Here is a 24,540-nt window from a genome sequence, read left to right on the forward strand (position 1 = left end):
GAAATTCTTGCTTATCGAGCCAGATTATGGATATATACTGTACTATTGGTACAAAGTATATTATCCCACAAGTACCATTTTTTTAAGAGGAAAAAAATATGGGAAGGAGAAATGCCATACTCTGGTGCAGAACTTTCAGAACACTAAACATCTTTTATGTGATACGAAAGTACTTTCCTGTGAGATAACATCTGTCTTTATTCTGAGATAATATGTGAGTTTGTTAACACGATTTTTTAAAAGCAAAAAAGTGCCTGTACCGTGCCTGTTTTGGTGTGTGCAGTGGGGCAGGGGCAGTTAGTGAGTAACCACCGTGGTGGTGTGGTCGCAGCTGAACTGCCTGCCTTACTCAAGTGTCCTGCGGAATTGAGGTGGTTGTAAATTATGTCCTGACGAAGCATAACTGCCTTTAAGCTCTGGACAGGGTTTTAAGCTTATGTTAAATACTGGCTACTTCCATTATAAAACAAATGATCATACTCCGTTGCATGTGTTTAGGATTGAAAATCATGCTTTTGAATGTGACTGAAAGAAATACTGGAAGTAGGTATAGTCACAACTCATACTATGAGGTATGTTGGTATGAATTTAACTGAGTACAGTCTATTCTCAGAGACCTGTCTGAAATTTGGATCTCTACCAGATAGTTTTTGTGCTTCTGTGAAAACAGAGTAAAGTCTTTTAGCTTAAATAGAAAATATATATATTCAGCTCTTAGTGTTTTTAGAGAGATACAATTTTTGTATGTGATAAATTCAGAAAGGTGTCAGATTTTTTGTAGCAGGTTGACTTTCTCCCGTCAGTGCTCACGAGTGCTACATTACCCAGGCACGTGGTCATGAAGGGCTTGGGAAGAGCATTGCCAGGAGGTCGAGGGAGGCGATCCTTCCCCTCTGGTCAGTGCTGCTGGGGCAGCGGTGCAGTACTGGACCCAGAGCTGGGTCCCCAGTGCGAGAGAGACATGGACATACTGGACCAAGTCCAGCAAAGGGATGCTAAGATGAATAAGGGACTGGATCATCTCTCATGTGAGGAGACGCTGAGGGAGCTGGGACAGCTCAGCCTGGAGAGGAGAAGGCTCAGGAGGACCTTATGGACGTGTATAAATACCATACGGGAAGGTATGGGAAGAAGAGGGAGCCAGACTCTTCTCCATGGTGCCCAGAGACAGGACAAGAGGCAGTGGGCACAAACTGAAACACACGAATTTCCACCTGAACACAAGAAGACACTTTTTTACTGTGAGGGTGGTCAAACGCTGGAACAGGTTGCCCAGAGGCTGTGGAGTCTCAGTCTGTGGAGACATTCAAAAGCCGACTGGACATGGTCCTGTGCAGCCTGCTCCGGCTGACCCTGCTGCAGCAGGAGTTGGACTAGATGACCTCAGAGAGCTCCCTTCCAACCTCAGCGATTCTGTCGTCTTCTGCTCCTTACTTTAGATACAGTAAGAATTTGAAGCATATAGTAGATCATAGTTTATTTGATTAAATTATGTAACCCTGCGATGATGAATTTATATACTACAAACCTGAAATCATTCCAGCTGAGATCACTGTCTAGTTCCACAACAGATGATAAAGCAGGGTTTCTAATTTCTCCTGTCTAATTTTATTTGCAAGATATGGTTCTAATAGAAATATACATCATTAAATAATTAGAGAATTATTTTTAATTCTGCCAGTCTTTATTTACATCTTGTTAACCTGGAACAATGTAACTTTACTCATCTCTCTTTAGCACCTAGCCATGGGATCGACTACTCGGCAACAGGCACCAAAGTGCTGGCATTCTGGATGTCAGCAGTGGCATGTGAGCAATGAACCAAAAGGGTGAAAATCACCCTGCCGGGGCCAAGGCTGTGATTATCATCTTGTGCCTCGGCTTGTTTGCCTGCTTAGTTAGTAATCGGGCTTGATGCTTCCTGACTTTTGGGCAAAGTTGCTGATGGAGATGTAAGATGGTGTTCTAAGAGACAGGACGTAAGGGACAGAAGAAAAATATTTGGTGTCCCAGGATTGGGGAGTGTGTGTGGTTAGTACCAGCTCTCTAGCTTGTGACGTTACGAGCAGATTCACTACAGAACTGCAGCAAGTACTTTTCTGAGGAAACTCTGGTTTCTTTCTTGGATGGAGTGGAGAGGGCTGACAGTAAAATCACTGCTTTAAATTACCTCTAGCTGCTCTGCTGAGATGGGACCAAGACAGCGGAGCGTGCTTAGATACTCAGTAGCTCTGTGTGCTGTGGCCAAGGGAAATGATCCCTTGCACAGCGAATCCTTTGGCTCTTTCTGCCCTTAGAGCTGACAAGTGCATCCCGCAGAGCGTGCCTGTAACAGCACTGTGCCTGGAGAAGGTTCACGCTCTCTCTGTCTCTCTCTGTGCTCAATTCAGCCGACCTGCTGGGGTAGCGATCCATCGACATTTTTCCCCAGAAGTTGTCTCTTATGATCTCAGTTAAAACGATTAGTAAGATAGGTGGGTTTATATTGATGTGAGGTACATGAGGCAAAACTGCATTTTAGGAACCTGCCGTTTCTTTCTTACCAATTATTATCGAGAAGCATTTCCTATTTCTGGCAAGCTCTTTAACACCTTTCATGTGGGAATTATCCAAGAAGTTAGGATTCTGAAGGGGTATAGGTCAGTAAGAATGTGACAAACTAAAATACTTGTTTTGAATAATGTTTAAGAAGCTTTTATGGACAGTAATGTGGGGGGTCAGAGGGTGGGGAAGGGGCTCCCCTTTCAGAGTACTCTGTGCTGACTGGGTGAAGCTGGCAGGGGTATGTTCTGCTGTGCCTGTGCAGAGTATGTCGTCGCCCGCCGAGGGTTCACCCCAGAAAGCAGTACGATAGTATGTAGGTCGTCAGAGGATGCTGTGTGAATAAATAAATTTATCTTAGCGTATGTAAGAAACTGGGACCACTTGATATACCACAAAAATAATATTTTTCACAGTTCATATGATTAAGTGTGCTGTTTTTCATTATTTCAAATACTTGGACTCAGGGAATGGCTTGGACGTTGAAGCAATGTCCCTATCCTTGTCATCTCAGAACACAGTGGAGTGGTCTGTAGAGTTCTTGAACAATGTACTATCGATGGTAATTGCTTAGAGGGATATAGCAAGGACTTGGAACATTTATGTGGATAATGAGAAAATTCAGCATTCTAGCAAGCAGGGTTTGTTGGGGTTTTTTTTAAATGAAAAGTCATTCTTTAGGACAGAGATCAGCCTCTAATTGATGGGATTAGGAAGACTGCTTTCGCAGAAGAAGCGCCTGTCATTGCACTGAGCAGCTCTTGTTGGGTGTCTTGTCTTTGAGCTGAACTTTTCCTGAAGTGCTACCACTACTGATGGCTGATGGATTAGATTTCTCTCTCATCTGATGATCTACGGCAAATTTCTGTGTTACTTTTCTTTCACGTGTCATTTCCTTTCATTCATTTTCCAAGTTAAAAAAAAGTGTGGTGTTTCTGAAAGAATAGAATTATTTACTATTTATAAGCAGATACATTAAAGGATTGTAGTTTGAATGTCTAATCCTGTTACTCACCTCTAGTTGCCAGGGAAATCATTCTTCATACAATCAAACATGCAGATAAGCAAAACCAACAAGCAAAGTATCAAGTAAATAATTATGTAGAATGCAATTTAAACTATACTTTTCTTCATAAAATCATCAGCAAAATGAAACAAGCTTCAGACTATTGTCATGTAGTAGTTGTTGCAGTATTTAGATCAGAGGATTAGGTTTCTGGTTTCCCTATGTTTTTTTGTCTGTTGGACAGACACTTGACAAGGATCTGCTAAAAATACAATGATTTTCAGATTGTTTAATAACTTTCTTAGGATTTTGTGATACAGAACTTTGGCTATCATATTCATTTTCAGGGACTATGCTTTTAGTGTCCAGTACTTACCTAGTTCTTTGTTAATTAGTATATCTATTTCTAAAGCACTTTTGAAATTATATTAATAGATGCATTGCTTCACCAGTTACACAGTGACTAAAACACAAATAGCTTTTGTTACAATTTTGACTAGAATATTGCCTATCAGAATGGGAAATTTAGGTAGTTAATTTCGAAAGTCGCATATGCTCTGGGAGAGGAAGCTGTGGTTTTGGTGGTGTCTCTACATTGCTTCGATAGACAGATTCTTAAAGGCGTGTAATTGCAAAGTAGGGAAATGCCATCCTGTGAAGTTTCAGCTTCAGAGCATTAACGGAGTCTAAGCCTGGCATTCAGGAGGCTCAAAGCCACATACGTTGCCAAAAATAATTTTATCTTGAAGTATATTACCAATCATGGTCGAATCAATCACTCCCTTTACAACCTGAAACAGGTATATTGTCCTTTAGTTATAATGAGAGTTCAGAAACTAAAGGGATTTAACTTTCAGAGTATCCTAAGCAGATGTTGGCGTTATATATGTAACTGGCATATGCTGTTGTTTTCTGGCTTCTTGTTTGCACTTTTTAATGATTTTTTTTTTCTATTTTTCTGTTTTTTGTACTGCTCCCATATTTTGAAATTGGAGGATGTTTTGAATTGGTTTAATTTTAACGTTTTTCAGGCGGTGTGAAATGATTGCTTAAACATGTCAGATCTTATCTCTGCTGAGAAAAAAAGTTACATCATGATTCTTGCAAATAGATCATCAACATGACTGACATTGTTTATTGTACTTCTGTTTTTAGAATAATATATAAATGCTCTATGTGTGACACTGTGTTTACTCTACAACCTTTGCTCTATCGCCACTTTGATCAGCACATTGAAAACCAGAAGGTGTCTGTTTTCAAGTGTCCAGACTGTTCTCTTCTATATGCACAGAAACAGCTTATGATGGATCATATCAAGGTGTGTAGGCATCTTCTCTTGTTTCGTTCGTAGATACCATTTGTCATGCAATATATGCTGTGAGAAAATGCTGTAAAAAGGCACAGAATACCAAGAAGACTGCTGAGAGAGATGTTAATAATTCCAAAAGAGTAATCTGTGAATAATGTTCTCCGATGTTAAAATGTTATATTTTGTATCATCTTCGGTGTATCTGTGATGTAATCACTAACTCCGGTTTTCTATATGAATGTTGATTTTGGTATACTAGGAATATCTCAGTGCATTGCATTCAGTTGGTCATTTTATCAAAATAATAATGAGTATAGTGAAGTAAGTTAGTCCAATCCTAGTAAGTATTGAGCCTTATTTACAGTATTCTAAGTATTATTCCAGTTGTTAGGAGTTGAGAATGCTGTGTACATTGTAAAATAAACCTTTGATGTTCAGAACTCACTGGTAGGAGCCAGTATGTAGGGGTTATTTGTGAGTGTGTTTACATACGAACACGAACACATGCATGCTTTGAAAAAAACTTGAAGTGGATTTTCTCATAAATACCCTTATAATTGAAGAAGATTTACTGTCATTCTTGCAAATCACATTATTAAGAATCAGCAGTCCCTTGGCTGTAATTTGTTAGCTTGGTATTTTAAATATGCTATGTTACCTTGTTTTATATATACCAAATCTGTTAGCAGTGCTGAAATTTCTTATGCCTTATTAACATGATCCGGCGCCTGGTAACAGTTGAAGTTATTTACACCATTGCAAAGTATTGCAATCCAGAATGGTAGCCCTTAATTCAGTGGGTTTCTCTTGTAGTGACACAGAAGACGTAGTAAAAGTTGTATACAGCATAGTAGAAAACCAGACATCTTTCTTGTCTGCTAAAATCATCATTTTGCGTTTTAGTCTCAACTATGGCACTTGTAACCTCAGAAATCTCTGAAGTTGTGTTGAAAACAAGATCACAAGTCTTGAAAAAACAGTTGGTCTTGAAGCCAATCTTAAACTTGAGGAGGAGATAGGGAAGGGCTGACCCAAGATGTTCAGAAATACAAGGACTGGATATTTTCTTTGTTTCTGAACTAGTTCATGTTTACTGTAAGAATTGTGTTACATTTATGCCATGTATCTTAAGTGCTCCTCTCATGCAGCAATGCAAATTCCTATTTTCTATTTCCTTTGATCTACTTGTATTGCTTCTTTTTTTAACTAAATAGGCAAATTCCATATATTGGAGTGTATGTCTTACTTATGTAGATAGTTTTTCTTGACTCAGGTATTACTGTAAAAGTATTGTTATATCTGTACGTAACTACTTCTTTAAGACCTGAAAACAACTATTTTAGGAGCATGATCTGACTATAGTTAGGGCCAGGAGCTATTGTTAAATAAATTAGAGTTGCTCAGCATCTCTCATTATAAAGTTATTCTCAGTTACTTATGATTTGGGCACTATTTAACTCTATTTAACACTATTTAGTGTTCCATGCCAGTATTTGCACTTTCAACCAGTGGTTTTTTGGCATGTTTCACTATAAATGATTCAGACATTTTTGAGAATAAAATTAGAGGATTAGAACATACACCTGCAGTAACAGTATTACTGCTTTTATTCAGAATTGCTAGTGCTTTTACATTTAGGATGTGTGTATAGTAGTAGGCAGAGCAGCAGAAAAGTATAAATTGGACTTCAGTTAAGGAGGAATGAAAAAAACAGTAACAGGGTATAGATAAAAACAGAAAAGGACTCGGGGAGAGGATGAGTGCCACACAAGGGCAGAGCTCAGCCCAGCTGCACAACAAGTAATTGTTTGGTATGGCTAGACATAAACCATCAAGGCAGAGAAGACCTGGATGAAAATAGAACAGAAAGGGATAGAAAGAAGCTCAGAAGGAGGTTATTTAAAGCTACAAAAAAAACCCTAGACTAATTCCTGCAGGTGTGAATGTTTCGTGTTGGCGAAATGTATGTCTCATTTTCCGGTAACGGCTAGCTACGAGAGCATTTCTAACAGCCAGTGAGAACAGGTGGTGAAGGTCTGGACTGGAGCTGTAACGCTCCCAGTTCTGCTGTGATTCGTGCTGAGATCACTGTGACTCCATGTTATGCTTTAATGCTTGTTGTTTGTTTTGAAACAAGAAATTAGGTTTCAAGTATTGCATTTTAAAAGGCATTTAGAGAGTTGAGCACTAACATTTTACATGCTGGCAAGTTAAGCTGAGATGGAATCTCCAGGTCAATCTCCAGTTGCCTGAAAGCATAGGAACCTCCTTCCCCCTACCCTGTGCTTCTTTCTTCTTGTCCTAGTGCAATGGGATACTAAAGGCAACCTCCTCCTTTACTACACGACTTGAGTTTGTTCTTAGAGCCTGTCAGTTGGTCCTGTGTGCTTTGCTTTTTAAAAACATTTTAGTTTTTTAAATTACTGGCTTTTCTTTTAAGAGTTGTTAAATAGAAGAACACGTTCTACAGATCAGGTTGATATTTGCTGTAGAGCCAGCGCGTAGTCCCAAAAGCCACAGGATTTACAAAAGAACTTCATACTGAAATATTATACTGGAGTATCAAATTTGTATTCTTATATTCTCAGAATCAAGAACGTATTGAATGTTTTTTTGTTTCTGAGATTACCTGTAGGAAAACTAATTATATTTGGGATGGCTAGACACATCATCCAGGAGAGTTATAATAAGGGTCAGTAGATGAGACGATTAGAACACTGTCATGGTAAAGGGCAAGTCTTTAGATGTGAAAGAGACCTCGGTAGCGGATCCACGTTCAACAGTGTGGTAAGTCTGGGCTGCAGTCATCTTTGCTGGCCCAGAACCCTGCTGACTCATTCCTGTGGTGTCCCTGTTCATGTATGAAACTCAGACAGGGAGCTGAAGCCCAGGTCTTCCTGAACTAGTCATCGTTTTGGTAGGCTCAGGTATCGCACCAGCGTATGACACTGGCTCCAGAAATTGGGGAAGGAGGAGGTGGAAGAGTTCTTCCCTTCTTACTGTTTGTTTACGTAAAGTCTAGAAATAAATCAGGAAGGGTCACTACCCAAGAGCTGCAGGGTGCTTGAGAACAGCTTGTTAGACACCTCTTAGCTATCCCCTGGTCTCGGGGACCCCGCCAGCCCTGCACACCTTTGCTTCTAAGGACTGTTAGCAATGTACCCCTAAGTTAGGGTGCTCGTAACCTGAGCGTGGAGTAAGACGGGGCTTAGCTCAGGCTCGGCATAAAATATTAATATATCCTAAACAATACAGTTGCCTGCCCTTTCCAGAGCTGCCTTTTCTTGTCTTATTTACCAATGTGCCAAGTCAAAATTTGTCAGTAAAAACCTTTTCTTCTTGGAAATCTCTAGTCACGTAGTTTGAAATGGGGATGCTCAGCTAATATGTTAGGTAAGTAAAGCAAGAAATTAAACTTAACATAAAGTACTTCTTGAGCCCTTTTTTCCTCCCTAATCAACAGCAATTTAAACTTAACCTACAAAGTCTCTTTCTTCTTTTTGTGAAAATATCTAGCCACTGAAGAAAACTCTTTAGCTACGAACAGTGTCTGTTAGTGTTGTTGGCTAGTTTTCCTTTATGCTAGGCCTTTACTTAATCATGTTTCTTTAAGTTAAAAACGCGATCTGATAATAGTATGACAAAGAAGTAAATGAAGACTTTTGATTCAGAGGGTCCTTGTGTTTTGTCAATACACCTGTATACGTCTATGTTAGTTTTGTACTTTTTTTTTTTCTCTTCTCTTGTAGTCTATGCATGGAACTTTGAAAAGTGTTGAGGGGCCACCAAACCTGGGGATAAATCTGCCTCTCAGTACTAAACCCACAACTCAGAACTCAGCCAGTCACAACAAAGAGGACACAAAATCTGTCAACGGAACAGAAAAGTTGGAGAAGAAATCTCCTTCTCCTATGAAGAAAGCAGAGCCTAAAAAAGTCGCTAATCCTGGCTGGACGTGTTGGGAGTGTGATAGGCTCTTCACTCAGAGAGACGTTTACATCTCTCACATGAGGAAAGAACATGGAAAGGTAAGTGAATAATATTCAATTATAAAAAAGTTAATTAAACCTGAAATATGAAGTCATTTTTTTCCAAATTCAGTTGTGGTTTTGCAAATAATTCCTTTAAGTTCCATCGTTACTCTTCTCTGCTCTTACGCCTATTTCGCCCTTCTCTCTTTGGCTGCTTAGTTTTTGTCATTTTCTACATAGTTGTACTGAGAAAATCCACACGCTCTTGCTTAATTGTAGGCTTGTTCATCCAGTACCAAAATTTCTTCAAGATGGAAAGAGTGAAAGATGTTCCAATATTTCGTCCAAGTCATCTAATCTGATCCAGGTTCTCATTTCTTCCTTTGTGCCTTCTCAGTTCCCTCTCTCAAAAATTCATTAACTGTTGGACTCAGGGAATGGAGTCTTGTTTTATTGGTCCAATGAGTGCCAAACAGCATTTCATTTTGAAGGTAGACTCACTCTAAGGTCGAGCCATTGCTCTAATCTTACACTTGTAGGTTCAGCCAACAGGTCAGCTGAGTTGAACAAGTTGGATTTTGTATTTAAAGCAGCTGGATTTGAGATAGCTTTCTTACAATAGATTGAAAGTGAAATATGGGAATGCTGTATTCTCAAGTCAGCAGAAAGGCAGCTTGGTGTCCTTGCTACATCCCATGGCTTTTCCAATTGAATGAAATTAGAAAGGCTGGCAATAGTGAAACTGATCCTCGGATGGACCCTTCTTAGCTGCATTTGAGACAGAGCGTAGCCAGCTCCAGCCCCACGCTGACACACAGCAGTCACCTGCTAGCCAGTCCTGTCCTTCGCTGTGTGCTGGTGAAACTGGTCTGATTCTTCCCTCGGCTGGGAAGCAGGGAATTAAACTAATGTACTGTGCTAATGTACGAGCAGAACTGGAAGGGATAACAGACTTATTTTGTCTAAGTGGAGAAGAATCATCCTCCGTGAAAATCTGTAGTTTTCAGGATGCTAATATGCTATAATAAATGCTAGCACGTTTCCAGAGGTTTCTGTGTCCCTTCAAATTACAGTGCTTATCTCTAAAGCTGTTGAGCAAATTATTTTATTCTGTTTATAAACATTTTATGGAAAAGCTGAAAATGCCAGACTACTGAGTGTCATCTCTAATTTTCTTATGACAACTTCAAGCAAATAGCACCCAAGCCTGACTGACAGGAGACTATTTCCATGTTTCTCCTTGCTTTCAGTAACTCCCACTCCCTTCTTTCAGCCTTCCTGCTGTGGAGTCCTGTAGCTATATTGCCAGTCTCCCTTGGAACACAACACACAAAACCAAAGGATTATGATTCACAGAACTACATTTTCTTTTACCTGGTTCTCCTTTTACAGCTTGAGGGCATGAAAAGCAGACAAACAGCTGAGATCAGGTGGTCTCCATTTGATTTCTCCGGTTGCTTTAAAAGACCATTTTTGCATTTCTGTCCACTGAAGTCACCAAGGAACCGTTAGTTGCTTCAGTTTCAAGCCTAGCAGGTACATTCCTGACACTTCTCCTAGGTAGTGTCTGTAAGGAAACCCCATAAAATGTGTTACAGTCCCTGTGGCATGCCTATGCACTGAATACTTGTTTCTGATCCTGTAACACTCATACAATCATAGTTTAATTTTCTGTCAAAATCAGTCTCTTTAGCAGCATACAAACTGTTGGTCCACACTGTTTTGCCTGCTAGTCCAAATACTAACGCATCAGTGCTTTTACCGGCAAGCAGAAATAAGTTTAAGACCAGACGCATTTTACATTGATGCAATTATTAAAAACAAAACAACACAACCTCCCTATGAAACTGTCACTTCAGGGTGATCCAGTCTGATCACATCTACAGCAAAGTGGCAGAAGGCGTGTAAAATAAGGTTAGTAACACATTGATAATGCTTCTAAATATTAGCTTTACATATGTATCTTTCTATCTCTGATGTTTAATAAGAATGTGCAGTGTTACCTCAAGAACAGCCCTTATTTTGAAATATTATATAATTGTTGCACTCAAATACTGGCCTAAAGGCCTGTTTCATGGCTTACGTTTATGTGCTATTTTTTATCCCTATTCAAGCGGGATAACAGGGGAGGCATATATATATTAAAGTGAATAGAGGACTCCATGTCTTTCAGAAATGGATGATAAAGACCAGTTGCTACGTTCCTTCCAGACCTCTCAAAATTTTCAGTAATTGTTAGCTTTCAAAATGCTTATATTAAAAAAAATAAACTTTTATGGATACATTTTCTTGTAGAGAGACTAGAAATGAGCATAAAATAACCAAGTATGTGATATGGGTCTAATAAATAAAGCAATTAATTTATAGTCTGTTTTTCTTAAGAATGATAGGTGTGGGTTAAATGCTCTAAAATGATCTATGCAGAATGTTTGTTAAAAACTTTATTTAGGCAATTCATGAGCTACTCACAAAGTCCATTGTCATGTAAGGTATTTGAAGATAATTAGTTTCAAACTTCTAATTGCTGCTTTTGCAGGATCAGAGTGAAAGTCTGGAGCTGTAACCCTTCTTAGCTGATCCCAGGCTGGATTATTCAGAGGTATTCATAGGAGAGGTATTGCCATGTATATCCTCTTTGGACAGATTCTTGAGTTTCCAGACCTTATTGGGAAACGTCTACACAGACAGACAGACAGATTCACATTTTCTGTGTCCTCTTCCTGAGCTGGTTGAAGGTAAGCCAGCTGTAGGGTAGGAAAATTTGTAGCCACCTTGGTATGACTCTCTGCCTGATCATAAAAGTGCTGTTTTAAAATAATAACTTATTAGCCCAGACAAAGGCTGGTTCTAACAAGTCTGTACAACTCCTGGCTTGAAACTGGATCATGTATGTCTGCACTCGGCCAGGTAGGCATACGCTGAGCTTCCTAGGACTTGTGTGCAAGTGTGTTTCTATGAAAGGACAGATGTTTTCTAAGCAGGAATTGCTTTACCAATTCCAACTTGCTGTGCATCTAATTGAACATCCTCTTTCTTCCTGTAAAGACAAGATGCTGTACAACAGGCCCTGCTGCACCTAATTACAGAACTAATTTTTTAGTTCTTTTGGTTTTGGCTGCCATTGCAGAAACTAATGCATCCAAAATCCTATTTGGGTCTCTATCAGGAATCATCCCAACAAATTTAGAATGAGTGTGGTGTCATGGATGGTTACCCCAGGTAGTGCCCCTGGTGCTCTGAGAGGAACTGGGTCCTACTGAGCACAGTCCTCCTGCTGCTTTTCTGACTAAGTGCTTGACGCCTCTACACCGTTCAGTGGCCTCGGCAAAGATGCACGGGCTGCCTTGGTTGAGCTTGTATGTTTGTACAGCACAGTGCAGGGCTGTTTCCTGATAGAAGCCCTAATACGACTTCACGTTTTATTTTATTTTATTTTATTTTATAACTTCTTCCCCGAGCATTGCAGTCATAAGCATATTGCAAAACCATACTGCAAAATGTATTAATGCATTAGCATTAATGAGTATGCACTGTGTGTAAACACTGTCAAGTTTTCACCTTTAACAATTTAAGAATGAAATATGTTTATTTCCTTTTACTTTAATTGGCCTTTAAACGTGAAAAGGAAGTCTAGGTTGAACAGTACTGCACCTCTAACAGCATTATGTTGACTAGCCCCAATAAAATTATCATATCATGTTTCCTAATGGGCTGCTGCACATTTGCATGAGCGACCTTTCAAAACTGCTTTTCTTTCCTTCCCCTGCGCTCCATGTGATTTTGGTCGTGATAGCAAAAGGTCTCTCATCTCACTGTAACAGCTCTTACTCCTTTAGCCGTTCCAGTCATCACTTTTTTCCTGTGTACAAACCTTTCACCGTTCACTCCAAACTTTGCAGTAAATTATAATTTTCAGTAATGGCATCACGTCTACGGATCTCCACGGGCTTGTCTGTAGCTGTTCCTGAGCAATGTAGCCATTAGGGAGAATATGAACATCAACATAAAGTTCAGCACTCAGAGCACAAATATAAGATGGATGTTTTTCAGTTCCTTAAGCATTTCTGTATGGCTTGAGCTTTTTAGTATTTAGGATTGAGAATTCTTTATTTTTATTATTATCAATTAATGTTAGGCACCAGAGAAGGACTCATGTCATTTTAAAATGTCCATGTGGATTATTGTGCATCTCCACTGTTTAGGAATTTGTCACTTCCTCAGAAGTTAAGAATAAGTAAGCCAAACCCTTTACGTTATTCTGTGAAGAAAACCTTTGCTATTGAGTGCTTTGGAACACAGGGACAGATCTTGGGTGGTGTCGCAGTTTAACCCCAGCCAGCAGCTAAGCACCACCCAGCTGCTCGCTCACTCCCCCATGTTGGGATGGGGGAGAGAATCGGAAGGGTAAAAGTGAGAAAACTCGTGGGTTGACGTAAAGACAGTTTAATAGGTAAAGCAAAAGCTGTGCATGCAAGCGAAGCAAAACGAGGAATTAATTCACTCCTTCCCATCAGCAGGCAGGTGCTCAGCCATCTCCAGGCAAGCAGGGCTCCGTCACGCGTAATGGTTACTTGGGAAGACAAAACACCGTAATTCTGAACGTCCCCCCCTTCCTTCTTCTTCCCCCAGGTTTATATGCTGAGCATGACGTCATATGGTATGTAATATCCCTTTGGTCAGCTGGGGTCAGCTGTCCCGGCTGTGTCCCCTCCCAGCTTCTTGTGCCCCCCAGCCTGCTCGCTGGTGGGGTGAGAAGCAGAAAAGGCTTTGACTCTGTGTAAGCACTGCTCAGCAGTAATGTTTAAAACATCCCTGTGTTATCAACACTGTTTCCAGCAGAAATCCAAAACATAGCCCCATGTTAGCTACTATGAAGAAAATTAACTCTATCCCAGCCAAAACCAGCCCAGGTGGATTCTCCAGAAGAGTCAAGCAGGGTCCAATTTCAAGCATTGATCCAAGTCTTTCACTCAGTGGCCTCAGTTGGAATAGTAGAATAAAATTATATTATTTGTTGTTTTCAGTTTACCAATAAATGCAGGAAAGAGAATGTTATCGACACTATGAAGGAAAACTATGATCACTGCTAGAGCAGGAAAAAGCAATCCAAGGAACATGATTTTCCTTCTAGATACTTGACTGATTGTATGAAACTGTCCGTTCCTTCACCTGTACCTGACTAGCAGGCATGAGCCCTCCCTCTGACTGGAACACTTGAAATCTGGGTCCACGCGATCTGGATTTCTTTTGAGAGGTTCCAATAAAATCCATTTATTTTTCAGACCCAGGACACCTTGATTCTGGCAGGAATCATTATACTGAATGATGAGTGTGGGATCCTGGCCCTGACTGGATTTTTGAAAAGTAAGCTGGAAGAGTAATCTGGAAAGGTCTTCAATTAGATGTGTTTGGTCAGTGTTTGGATTTAATTTCCAAAATGTTGTTTCGATTTCCTTGTTACTGCCAAAACAGCAAAAATTACAGATACGAGCTTGAACAGTCTAGTTACCTCTGAAAGGAAGCAGGAAATCTGATTGGGAATATTTGCATTTCCTTTCTGCAGCTACTCAGGTTGATAAGATGTGCCCTTTGAACTGAGTTCTGGGACTGATGGAATTTAAGGGACAAGACCGTGTCATTCATTCATTCTTGGGGCTTGTACAGTCCGCAGTTTTGGAGATGTTATGTCTTCAGATACTAGAGCTCCTGTGGACATGTTCAGCTGGAATGGCATAGATGGAGACCACTCCATCCTCTTCAGCTTCCTTCTTTCCTTGTCTTTCTCCTTCCACTGTAATATAACTGTAATATAAAACCCACAGAATTTCCCAAACAGATGTCCCTCAAGTTGGCATCAGACCATACCTCTCATTTCTTCTTGACTTTTCTGAGCCCTGTTAGTGTGCCAGCGTCTGTGACGTTTTGCTTTGGTCCTTATTATGTGCTCTTCACCCCTCCTTGTAGGTGACTGATAAGCTTTCTCAGTCAGCAACTGCAGACGTAGTTTGGTGATGGGAAGGGAAAGGTTACTCTATAGTGAAAGCAAATCTCTCACTGTACTGCCTTTACTGATCCAGAAATAATCCACTGATCTTCCTTGCTTCTTTCGTGGAAGAAATTCACTTCATCCACAGTCTGTGGCACCGGTTTACAACTGGTGATAGATGTGTGTGTAACTCCTCCTGGCCACACTGCTTTGAAAGAGGTCCAGGTCCTCTGACTTCTGCAGTGTTGCTGTAGGAGTGGTGTGTACTTGAAGATACAGTACCAGACACTGGTAAGTGGTGTTCCTTTCCAATTATTAAAAGTTCAACACGTGCACTACTTTTACTGAGCTTTTTTAATTAATGTATTATTCTTTTTTAAAGCAAATGAAGAAACATCCGTGTCGACAATGTGACAAATCTTTCAGTTCATCCCATAGTTTATGTCGTCACAATCGTATCAAGCACAAAGGCATTCGGAAGGTTTATACGTGCTCGTAAGTTTTACTTTTATTTATTTAGAAACAGAGTATAAACCAACAAAAGGCATTGTTAGTTGAATTTCGTTTCTTGATTGTATGAAATTCAGTGTCCCATTCATTCAACTGAATCAGGTATTTAGATACATAGACAGGCCAAACTATAGCAGGCTACTGAGAATGCACGTACATGAAGTCTGCTGTCTTTCAGGGGCTTTGGCAAGCAAATCTGAAACTTCACTGAGCTGAGAGTTTGCACGGCTGATAGTTCCACAGAGGTGAACTTGGTTTTCAGTAGTCTCTCAAATATACAACCCACTCTTCTAATCTACAAAAGCCAGTATTTGTAGTATTTTTCTCATACATAAAAGAGTGTGTGATGTCTAAAAATCCTTAGTGATGTTTATGTGGCTGGAGAGACGATACATAATTCAATAGAAAAATCCATGTCAATCAGGTAAGATATATAAAACAAACTTTCTGTTGTATCTCTTCATTCATAGTTTTGTATGTGGAACCACACTTGAAGGTCTGAAAGGGAAGCTGCGAGCAGCAGCCATTCTCTGTGGCTGAGATCTTACCAGTCCCTTCTCTGCCGTACTATGATCGCTGCTTTGTTACGGAAAGCACAAGGCCCACAAGGCCCAGTGGTGTGGAAACTTGAGACTGCCGTGCATAGCGTAGCGTTCCCACAGAGTGCTTTATGACTTCCTCTCTCCCTGCACCGTGGTTGCCTGACACAGCCCATGCATCAGATTGTTTCTAATGGACCCTTAATTTGTACTTCAGCCTACATGAGCTGGCTAGCCTAGACGCTATTTCTCTTGGTATATGACAGTAGCAAGTGCCTGGTTTTTGCATACCCTTTGAGCAGAAAGCTTATTGTGGTTCTCTTGTTTTCATTTCAGAATGGCTACAGTACTGTCGTCTTTTTCTTTTTTCTTTTTTTTTTTTTTAAATAAAGTTAAGTGAAACAGCATTTAAAAAGTCAAAACCTTATGAGAGAGACTCAGAAAGAGATTATTACAGTTTAACTTCTCCCCTGCCGTTCTTGTTTGGCCATCCCTCCTCCAGACACCTGTACATATGTTACAACATTGGAGCTCAGGAGCTGCTCACTTCCCAAAAACACGAGAGGTTTAGAAGTGATGCAGCTGGTTCTGTGTGGGAGAACAAAGCACAGACTGTGAAAGACAAGTTTGTCCTTCTGGTTAGTTTGAGCTTGGAAAGGGAGCTGAAAAGGAATTACCAGTTCCAAGAAGATAAAGTATTTGGATTTGAATGCAGAATTGTCATTTGGAGCTAGCATTCATCCTACGTGAAAGGTGATTGCTTTCCCTATGGAATTTAAATTGAGGAGAACTTGAGAAAGTGTCTAATAGAATGTACCGTTCGGTGATGTTAACAGAGGTCCAAGAAATAAACTCGGATGCTCCCAGGTTTTATTCTGACTCACACTTCGTGCCATTTTGGATATTATCTTCAGAGAACTTCTCATTTGCTCTGAATATAAATTGCTCAAACATTTCTAGTTTTATTTTGTAATTACGCTCATTTTCTTATAATACTTACCTGTGCAATTGATTGGAAAAACATTGTCGCTGTCTTTAATAGATGGTACTCTAGTCTGGATTTATTCACTAGTCGTATTTATATTCTTCAGAATACTACGACTTTTGTTAAGCGTGACATTTGAATCTGTGCATGTCTGCTTTGTGTTTATGTAGGCACTGCCCAGATTCAAGACGTACTTTTACCAAGCGGTTGATGTTGGAAAAACATATTCAGTTGATGCATGGCATTAAAGACCCTGATGTGAAAGAAATGACTGAATCAACCAATATGGAAGAAAGGGAAGTAAAAGAAGACACAAAGGTAATGACTTAGAAGATTCATTGAGTCACTGAGACTGAATTTTTTGTGGGTATACACACAGAATCTTTAAATAGATGTAGGTATTTTGATCCCATAAAAGTCTGATCTTCTGTGAAGTAGAGCCCAAAAAATGTCTCAAAGGTTCCTGCAACAAATTCTGTCATGCTTGAACTAGAACATGTTTTTGGAAAGACTTTCTCTTTGGTTTGATCACTGAATGATGGAGAATATAACTTACCCCTTAGTGGTTTGCTTTAAGAGCACCTTCCAGATTCTCTGCAACCAAGTCCTCTCACAGCTGTAGAAAAGCTACAGGTGAGGTAGAAGCAATATGTGACCCTCTTCCAAATACCCAGCCTTGAGCTTATTTGGTATAAATTTTACAGTGAAACTGCTTTCAATCTGATGACTGAAATACAGCAGGATCTCTCGCTGTACTTGGCGTTGGTGCGGCCTCACCTGGAGCACGGTGTGCAGTTCTGGCCCCACCATTTGAGAAGGATGTGAAGGTCCTTAAACGCCTCCAGAGGAGGGCAGCAAAGCTGGTGACAGGGCTGGAAGGCATGTCCTCTGGGGAGCAGCTGGGGACCCTGGGCTTCTCTCGTTTGGAGAAGAGGAGCCTGAGGGGCGACCTCATGGCTCTCTGCAGCTTCCTGAGGAGGTGCTGAGCTCTTCTCCCTGGGATCCAGGGACAGGACGCGTGGGAATAGCTCAAAGCTGCGCCAGGGGAGGTTCAGACTTGAAATTAGGAAGCATTTCTTTACTGAGAGGGTGGTGAAACCCTGGAAGAGGCTTCCTGGAGAGGTGGCCAATGCTCCAAGCCTGTCAGTGTTCAATAGGCGTTTCGACAATGCCCTTAATAACATGCTTTAACTTTTGGTCAGCCCTGAAGTGGTCAGGCAGATGGACTAGATGATCATTGTAGGCCCCTTCAACTGAAATACTCTATTCTATTCTTCTATTGATGATGAGTGTTAGGAGGAAAGCAAAAATAAGATGACAGCGCTGTCCAAAGACTTGTTACATGCAGAGATTAACAACATTTTTTAAATGTTTTGGGCTTTATATGATCAAGAATTCCACCTGTAATGGCATGTCCAAAGCTGACAGCAGAGACACAAACATATCTGTTTTGTAAAATGTACTATTGTCCTTTACATGACTCTCTTTCAGCCCAACATATTGTCTTCGTATTTGTTGAAAATATGGCAGCTATATACATTTGTCTTCATAAACATCATGGAGTGTATCTCAGCTACATAGGATGCAGAGGATTCTTGAGGAATATTCATGTCAGAAGAATAACAAGGAGAATATAAAAAATTATCAGTTTAATTGGCTTAAAAAATTTGCACATGTTGATTTGTCCTTTGGCAACATGTTAGTTTGGTTACTAACAATCAGGAGATAATCTGTCAAGTCAAATTTCAGGCATGAAATAATATTAGGTAATTAAAATGGAGTTCCAGAAGGTAGTGCTGGAAAGTTCCTGGACTGATATTCTACATTCTGTACACAGTTGAAGTCTCATTGGTGTGTGTACTTGGATGCAGTTACACTAGCAAATATTTATTCAAGTTTATACAGTATATTTAATACTATAGCTCTATCAGATCTGACAAAACAAATTTTATGTGCAATTTATAGTAAAGAAAACCCCTGGTTTTCCAACATGTAAAGCATGTATTTGCTTGTATTATTTCAAATATTGTATTTATCAAAGTTGTACTGGAATCTACCAAGGGAAAGTTTTTGAAGTTTGCAAGTCGCAAATAGTTATGAAAAGAGCCGTGTATTTATGCTTACATGATATACCACGTATGGCTTTTTTTTAGGTCCCTAGTCCAAAGCGTAAATTGGAAGAACCTGTACTGGAATTCAGGCCTCCACGAGGTGCAATCACTCAGCCATTGAAGAAGCTAAAGATAAATGTTTTTAAAGTTCACAAGTGTGCTGTTTGTGGCTTTACAACAGAAAATCTTCTCCAGTTTCATGAACATATTCCTCAGCATAAATCTGATGGCTCTTCATACCAGTGCAGGGAATGTGGACTCTGCTACACATCTCACGTGTCCCTCTCCAGACATCTCTTCATTGTACACAAGCTGAAGGAGCCTCAGCCAGTATCAAAACAAAATGGGTCTGGGGAGGATAATCAGCAAGAAAACAAACCCAATCACGAGGATGAATCATCTGACAGTACAGCATCAGACAGAAGATGCAAAGTGTGTGCTAAGACTTTTGAAACTGAAGCGGCCTTAAACACTCACATGAGAACACATGGCATGGCCTTCATTAAGTCAAAAAGAATGAGTTCAGCTGAAAAGTGATTGGATTATTTGGGATGCAGAAATCCCTCTCCACATTGGAACACTAATGACATTTTTGCTACAGAAAGTTCAAGGTATAATAGTGTTAACAGTACTGTTCAGGCTGTTGCAATATATTCTGCATAAAAGTGTCCCCTTCACCTCATTGTCTATACCCTCAAAACCATTGAAGCAGTATTTGAGTTGAAAAGAGTTTGTATATATTTAAACTAATAACTTTTGTACTCTTTGTTATGTGTTTGTATTGGTATCTAGTGGAAAATTTGGGTTTTTCTGTTTTGTTTCTGTTTTTTTCTAGTAAGTTTCTTTAAAACAGAGTTCTGAATGCTGGGGCAGTTCCTTAGGTTCTCTTAAACTGTTTCTTATTTGAATGCTTCTGGAAGAGAGTTTAGCTAATGGAAGTGCTTCAGGAGGCAGTGCTTGGAGGGGAGTGGGGAGAGGAAGCAAGCTAAGGGGAGATTTTAAATTCTAAGAACTTGTGCTTCTACATGTCTAAGGAGCTTTTAAACTTTCTCTTAAAAATATATATATTAAAAAAAAAAAAAAAAAAGAAAAGAAGAAGAAAATGTACCGCTGCATATGTAAAATGCAGTGCTGGTTTTAGGTGGCAACACCAGAACAGGTGCAGACCCCCTAAAATGATAAAGTACTTTTGAAAAGTCTAATTGCACAACTCTATGTATCATGAAGTGATTTTTTAGGCCATCAGGTGCTTGTGATCAAAGCTCAAATTGTTACAAAAGGGCTGGAGTGCTCTGGATTTAACAAATAAGATGTAATTAGAGGCATAGGTTTATACTGATGATGTTTTTTGTCATGTAATTTATTAAACATTATATAGATGCGAGTACACAGCATTATGTATTTTCCTTTATTTCTGGTTATTGAAAGACAATAGTTAACCCTTGCTACAGGGGTTGGTATTTCCCAGCTCTGTATGCTAACGCCAAATGTTCCGGTGCTCAGTGTTCCATCCAACCACAGCTGTCGAGAAGCTCACACACCAGCCAGCCTACGTAAGCATCGTTGGGGCTCTCAGCTTTAGCACAGACCGTATGAAGCTAGTTCAGCCATTTCAAACTTGTATCCAGTATCACTAGTTACGCTTTCACAAAGTACAAAAAGGTACCATACTGTCCCTTTCATATATAGTTCTCTGTGAGAGTTATATTTTTGGTTTGTTTCTGCATTTTATACCTTGTATGTATCCCTAAAAAAAATTTTGTACTTTTTTTTAAAACAAATTGTGTATATATAGATAGCTGCATGATATACAGTAGTAATTGTTTGGTTCCTTAAAAGTCTTGCTGCTGTCAGATGTTACTATACACTATGTCCATTACAACTGTATTAAACACATTTCATATGTAAATAAATGTGGAGCATTTTGCCCCTAAAGATTTGTGAGATTCGGTTATTTATCATTAAATTTTAACAGTTTTAAAAATGGAAGTGTTTGAAAAAATATGGATCCTTCTCAGCCACCTCTGTAAAACTTCTTAATCACTCTGGAAATTGTGTATCGGATACATTAGCTCTGCTTTCTCTCTTCATCCTCATTCTTAATTTGGTTCGTTGGTAAATGCTTGTTATCCCATCTATATTACGCGCGTATTGAGTGGTTATGAGGTACTTCTCCATCCTAAAACATACAGCTGGCGTCGCAGGATCTTAGTGTGTAACGTACACTGGCCATCACTGCCCTTTCCATTAAGTGTATACCTCTTTAACACTTGTTTGTTGATGTGCACTGTCAACTGTACAACAAATGAGTTATCACTATGCAGAATGGTGTTTTGTATACAGTGAACAGATAATAAAAGTTAAATTTTCACAGCCATTATTAATACTTTTGTTGATTTTCCCTTTTCACCGTCCCGCACCTGCAAGGGATGCTGTGAACCAGTAACTTACGTCCTTGTTGGTGCTGCCAAGAGGCAAAACGCTAAAAGTTGCTGACACGTCACCTGAACGCTGTTGGGCACGCCGTGAAATCCCCGCGTGGTCACAGCCCGCTTCCCAGGCCAGACGCGCGCAGCGCAGGGTCCCACGGGCCTGTGCCCCGCGACCGGCGCCGCGCGGCCCCGCAGGAGTTCGGTTTGCCACCGCCAGCCAGTGGGGCTCAGCTGCTGGGCACTAGGCTGCGTTCAGTTTTAACGGGAAGATCGATTTAACTCTCCTTCTAGTCATCTCTTGAAAGGTTTAAGAGATAGTGGGTCTTGAACTGCCCCATAATCTCGAGACGCGGTTCTGTGTCAGAGCTTATACACGCTTGGGCTCGGCAGGAAAGCGTAACTTTCCCTCCAGGTAAATGGTTCCTTTTGAGAGGCAGAAATGCACTCGCCTCCGGGAAGGGGGAGGAGCTCTGCTGAGGACCATGGCTTTTTCCAAATACCAGACCTGGGAAAAAAAGAAGAAAAAAAAGCTGTAGTGGGACCGTGGATATCATAATGTTTCTCACCTAGTATTTCTTGCCTGGTCCTCCAGCTCCTCCAGATGTCGGGGGTTTTCCTTCTGTATCTTCTGAGTAATTTGAGATTCCCAGATGTTAGCAATGAAGAAGGCCTGTTGGGTCTCTCTTTCCAGGGCAGATGTCCAGTGCCCAAGCATTACTTCAGGAGTGATGCTTCTGCCGGTTCTCTTTTGAGATTCTTCTGCTTGGAAGTTGGCCTTGTCCAAGCAGAGGTTTCCTGGTGATGACCAGCCTGTTTGTTTACTGCTGTTTCACTTGATCTTGGGCAAAGGAAGTTGCACATTTTATTTGGCTGACCCTTTCAGAAATCATGGCTCCTTTGCTGCTCAGAACCCCTCGGTGTAAGTTTGTCGTGGTCCTAAGTGGGCCGGTCTCGTCCCCCTGCCCATCCAGCTCTCGGGAGACACGTGTGCTTATCAGATGGAAAAGCAAAAGCAAGTAGTGGCCCCAAACACAGCACAGGCACGCTGGAAGCGTAGCGCCTTATTAATGAACCCACGTTTTACTGAGTGGGAGGGTGGGCAGTCGCCTGCCCTCTCTGGATCCAGCAGCTGGGTCAGTGACGGTTTCGCTTGCTCTGCTGGAGGAGAGGCTGAGCGGGGGGTAACGCCACCATCCTTGCTGCGAGGCACGTGTTTCAAACAGAAGGGATTTTAAGGGGCAACATGGTGCAATATAGCCAGCAAGGCTGGCACAGAGAAGGGAAAGTGTAAGAGAAGTTTTCTCTGCATTTGCATACCAATGAACCAGCAGCAAGCAGCTGGGCACAGCTACAGCACACGGGGAACCCAAGGAGAGCTGCTGGAGAGCTACGGTAAAGGCAACAAGAAGAAATGAACCTGTGGCCTCTCCTCCTTTTCCATCCCGGCTGCTTGGTTGTGCAGGCTGAAAAGGGAGTAGCTATAACCTTAAAAGCACCGATTGGCTTCCAGGGCTTCTGCTGGGGCACAGCCTGAGCAATGATATTCACAGCTGCTGCTTGAATTAAAGCAACTTCAGCTCGGTTTCTGTTTGCTGTGAGTGCAGGGTGTTCCCCTCAAGAGCGGGAAGCAAGCCCTAAATTACGAATTCTCTGGAGAGGCTCCCAAAATGGGGGAATGGGAGGAAGCACAGGAGCAATAGGAAGGCAAATCTCCTTCACAGCACGCAGCAGGACCCGCATCAAGGGCAGCTCATTATACCTGGTCCACCACCAGGCCCAGCTGCAGCCGCTCTGGCACGGAGACCAGGCAGGGCTAAGCAGCGAGCAGACAGGGCTGGGAGACCCGGGGAGGCCAACGCTGATGCAGTGGCCACCCGCTGTCGGGAGCCTCCCGATTCCAAGCACGCGCAAGGCACCGAGGCTCCTTTGCCGTTGCAGATATCCCAGGGACCCCTGGAAGACAGGGCACCCTCCGATCTGCGCTCCGTGTGTGGAGCTACGACTCCGTCAGGCCTTCCTAAGGGGAAGAGGAGTTCCTGAAGACCGGGAGGTGAACAGCACATTGTAAAGCAACGTGAGTCACCAGTGAAAAGGCAAAAATCTCAGTTTGCATGCCTAGGGGAATTATTTCCTCTGGTAAACTACAAAGAAAATATTTAAGTGTATTTTTACATGAGATCTGACATTCGAATTGTTTCCCCTTAATTAATGTTGTGACACAGACAGTCAATTGCAATTATGACATCAATACTTCTCTTTTCTACACCTTCTTTCCTCTGAGGATTTAACAGTAATGGATTAAACTTCATAAAACCTCTCCGTGAGCTAGGAAAGGGATCATTTAGCCTCCACTGCTTTGCAGCCACTCTTTTGGTTGAACACAGAGGTACGTAACACTGCACATCAACCCTAGCAAGCGGATTAGAACAGAAATAGTAATTAAGGCTTCGGGGAGCATTTAGGCAGGCAGAACAAAGCGTTAGTGTCAGGTCTGGGGTTAACATGTGGCTGCTTCTCCCTGTTCACCCTGTGCAAAGGCAGGGATTTCTGATCTCCATGGAGGCAGTGCCTGACAGGATATATGTGTATATATATCTCCTCCCATTTTGTGCCTTCCCATTCAATCCCGTCGGCTCTTCAGCGAGGCAGGGAGTTCACTGAGCCCTCTTCCCAAGTGTCCAGCTACAGAGAAGCTGCCTGACCAGGACTGCAACCACCCGTTTGGGAACGGAGCGACCGTCAACCGGAGCTGCGCCCCTCAGCGCCACAGCCGGTCCCACCTCGCCCCTTCAGATGCAGCTGCTGAAGCATGGGCGCCCAGCCTGTCCCGATGGCGCCGGGCAGCGCCCGCAGCCCGGCCGGGGGCGGCGGGTGGCGGGGCCCGGCCGGGCAGGGGAAGGCCCACCCGACTGGAGGGCAACAGCCGGTGCCTGCCCTGGCCCAGGGCAGCCAGCAGCGCAGCCCCTGCACGGGAAGGCTTGGACCCATCTGCCAGCACAGCCTAAATAAAACTAATTTTTCACCTGCTAATATTGGTTGACACTTGCAGGGCTAAATGGTCAAACACGCTCCCCCCTCAGACTCCTTTAGCTGACTGAAGTGTGCTTTAGTGTTTAAAAGCAAAGCTTTCAAGGGTGGGTGAGCTCTCCT

The 24,540-nt window shown here is 41.5% G+C and overlaps 1 protein-coding gene across 7 annotated transcripts in view; it reads left to right on the forward strand.

Moving 5' to 3' along the window:
• Nucleotides 1-19,495, forward strand: part of LOC309601991 (zinc finger protein 532) — a gene marked incomplete at its 3' end in the record, with an annotated part of 50,359 nt that extends 30,864 nt beyond the window's left edge. For all 7 annotated transcript variants that reach the window (XM_082335253.1, XM_082335256.1, XM_082335257.1 and 4 more), the window contains 5 exons: nt 4,703-4,865; nt 8,606-8,884; nt 15,196-15,308; nt 17,018-17,165; nt 19,001-19,495. In XM_082335253.1, coding sequence (XP_082191379.1) covers nt 4,703-4,865; nt 8,606-8,884; nt 15,196-15,308; nt 17,018-17,165; nt 19,001-19,495 — 1,198 coding nt within the window. The remainder of the gene's footprint in view (nt 1-4,702; nt 4,866-8,605; nt 8,885-15,195; nt 15,309-17,017; nt 17,166-19,000) is intronic.
• Nucleotides 19,496-24,540: the final 5,045 nt, after the last annotated feature.

The sequence above is a fragment of the Platalea leucorodia genome (genome assembly GCF_965183815.1).
Source record: "Platalea leucorodia genome assembly, chromosome: W".
In the NCBI taxonomy this organism is placed as follows: Eukaryota; Metazoa; Chordata; class Aves; order Pelecaniformes; family Threskiornithidae; genus Platalea; species Platalea leucorodia.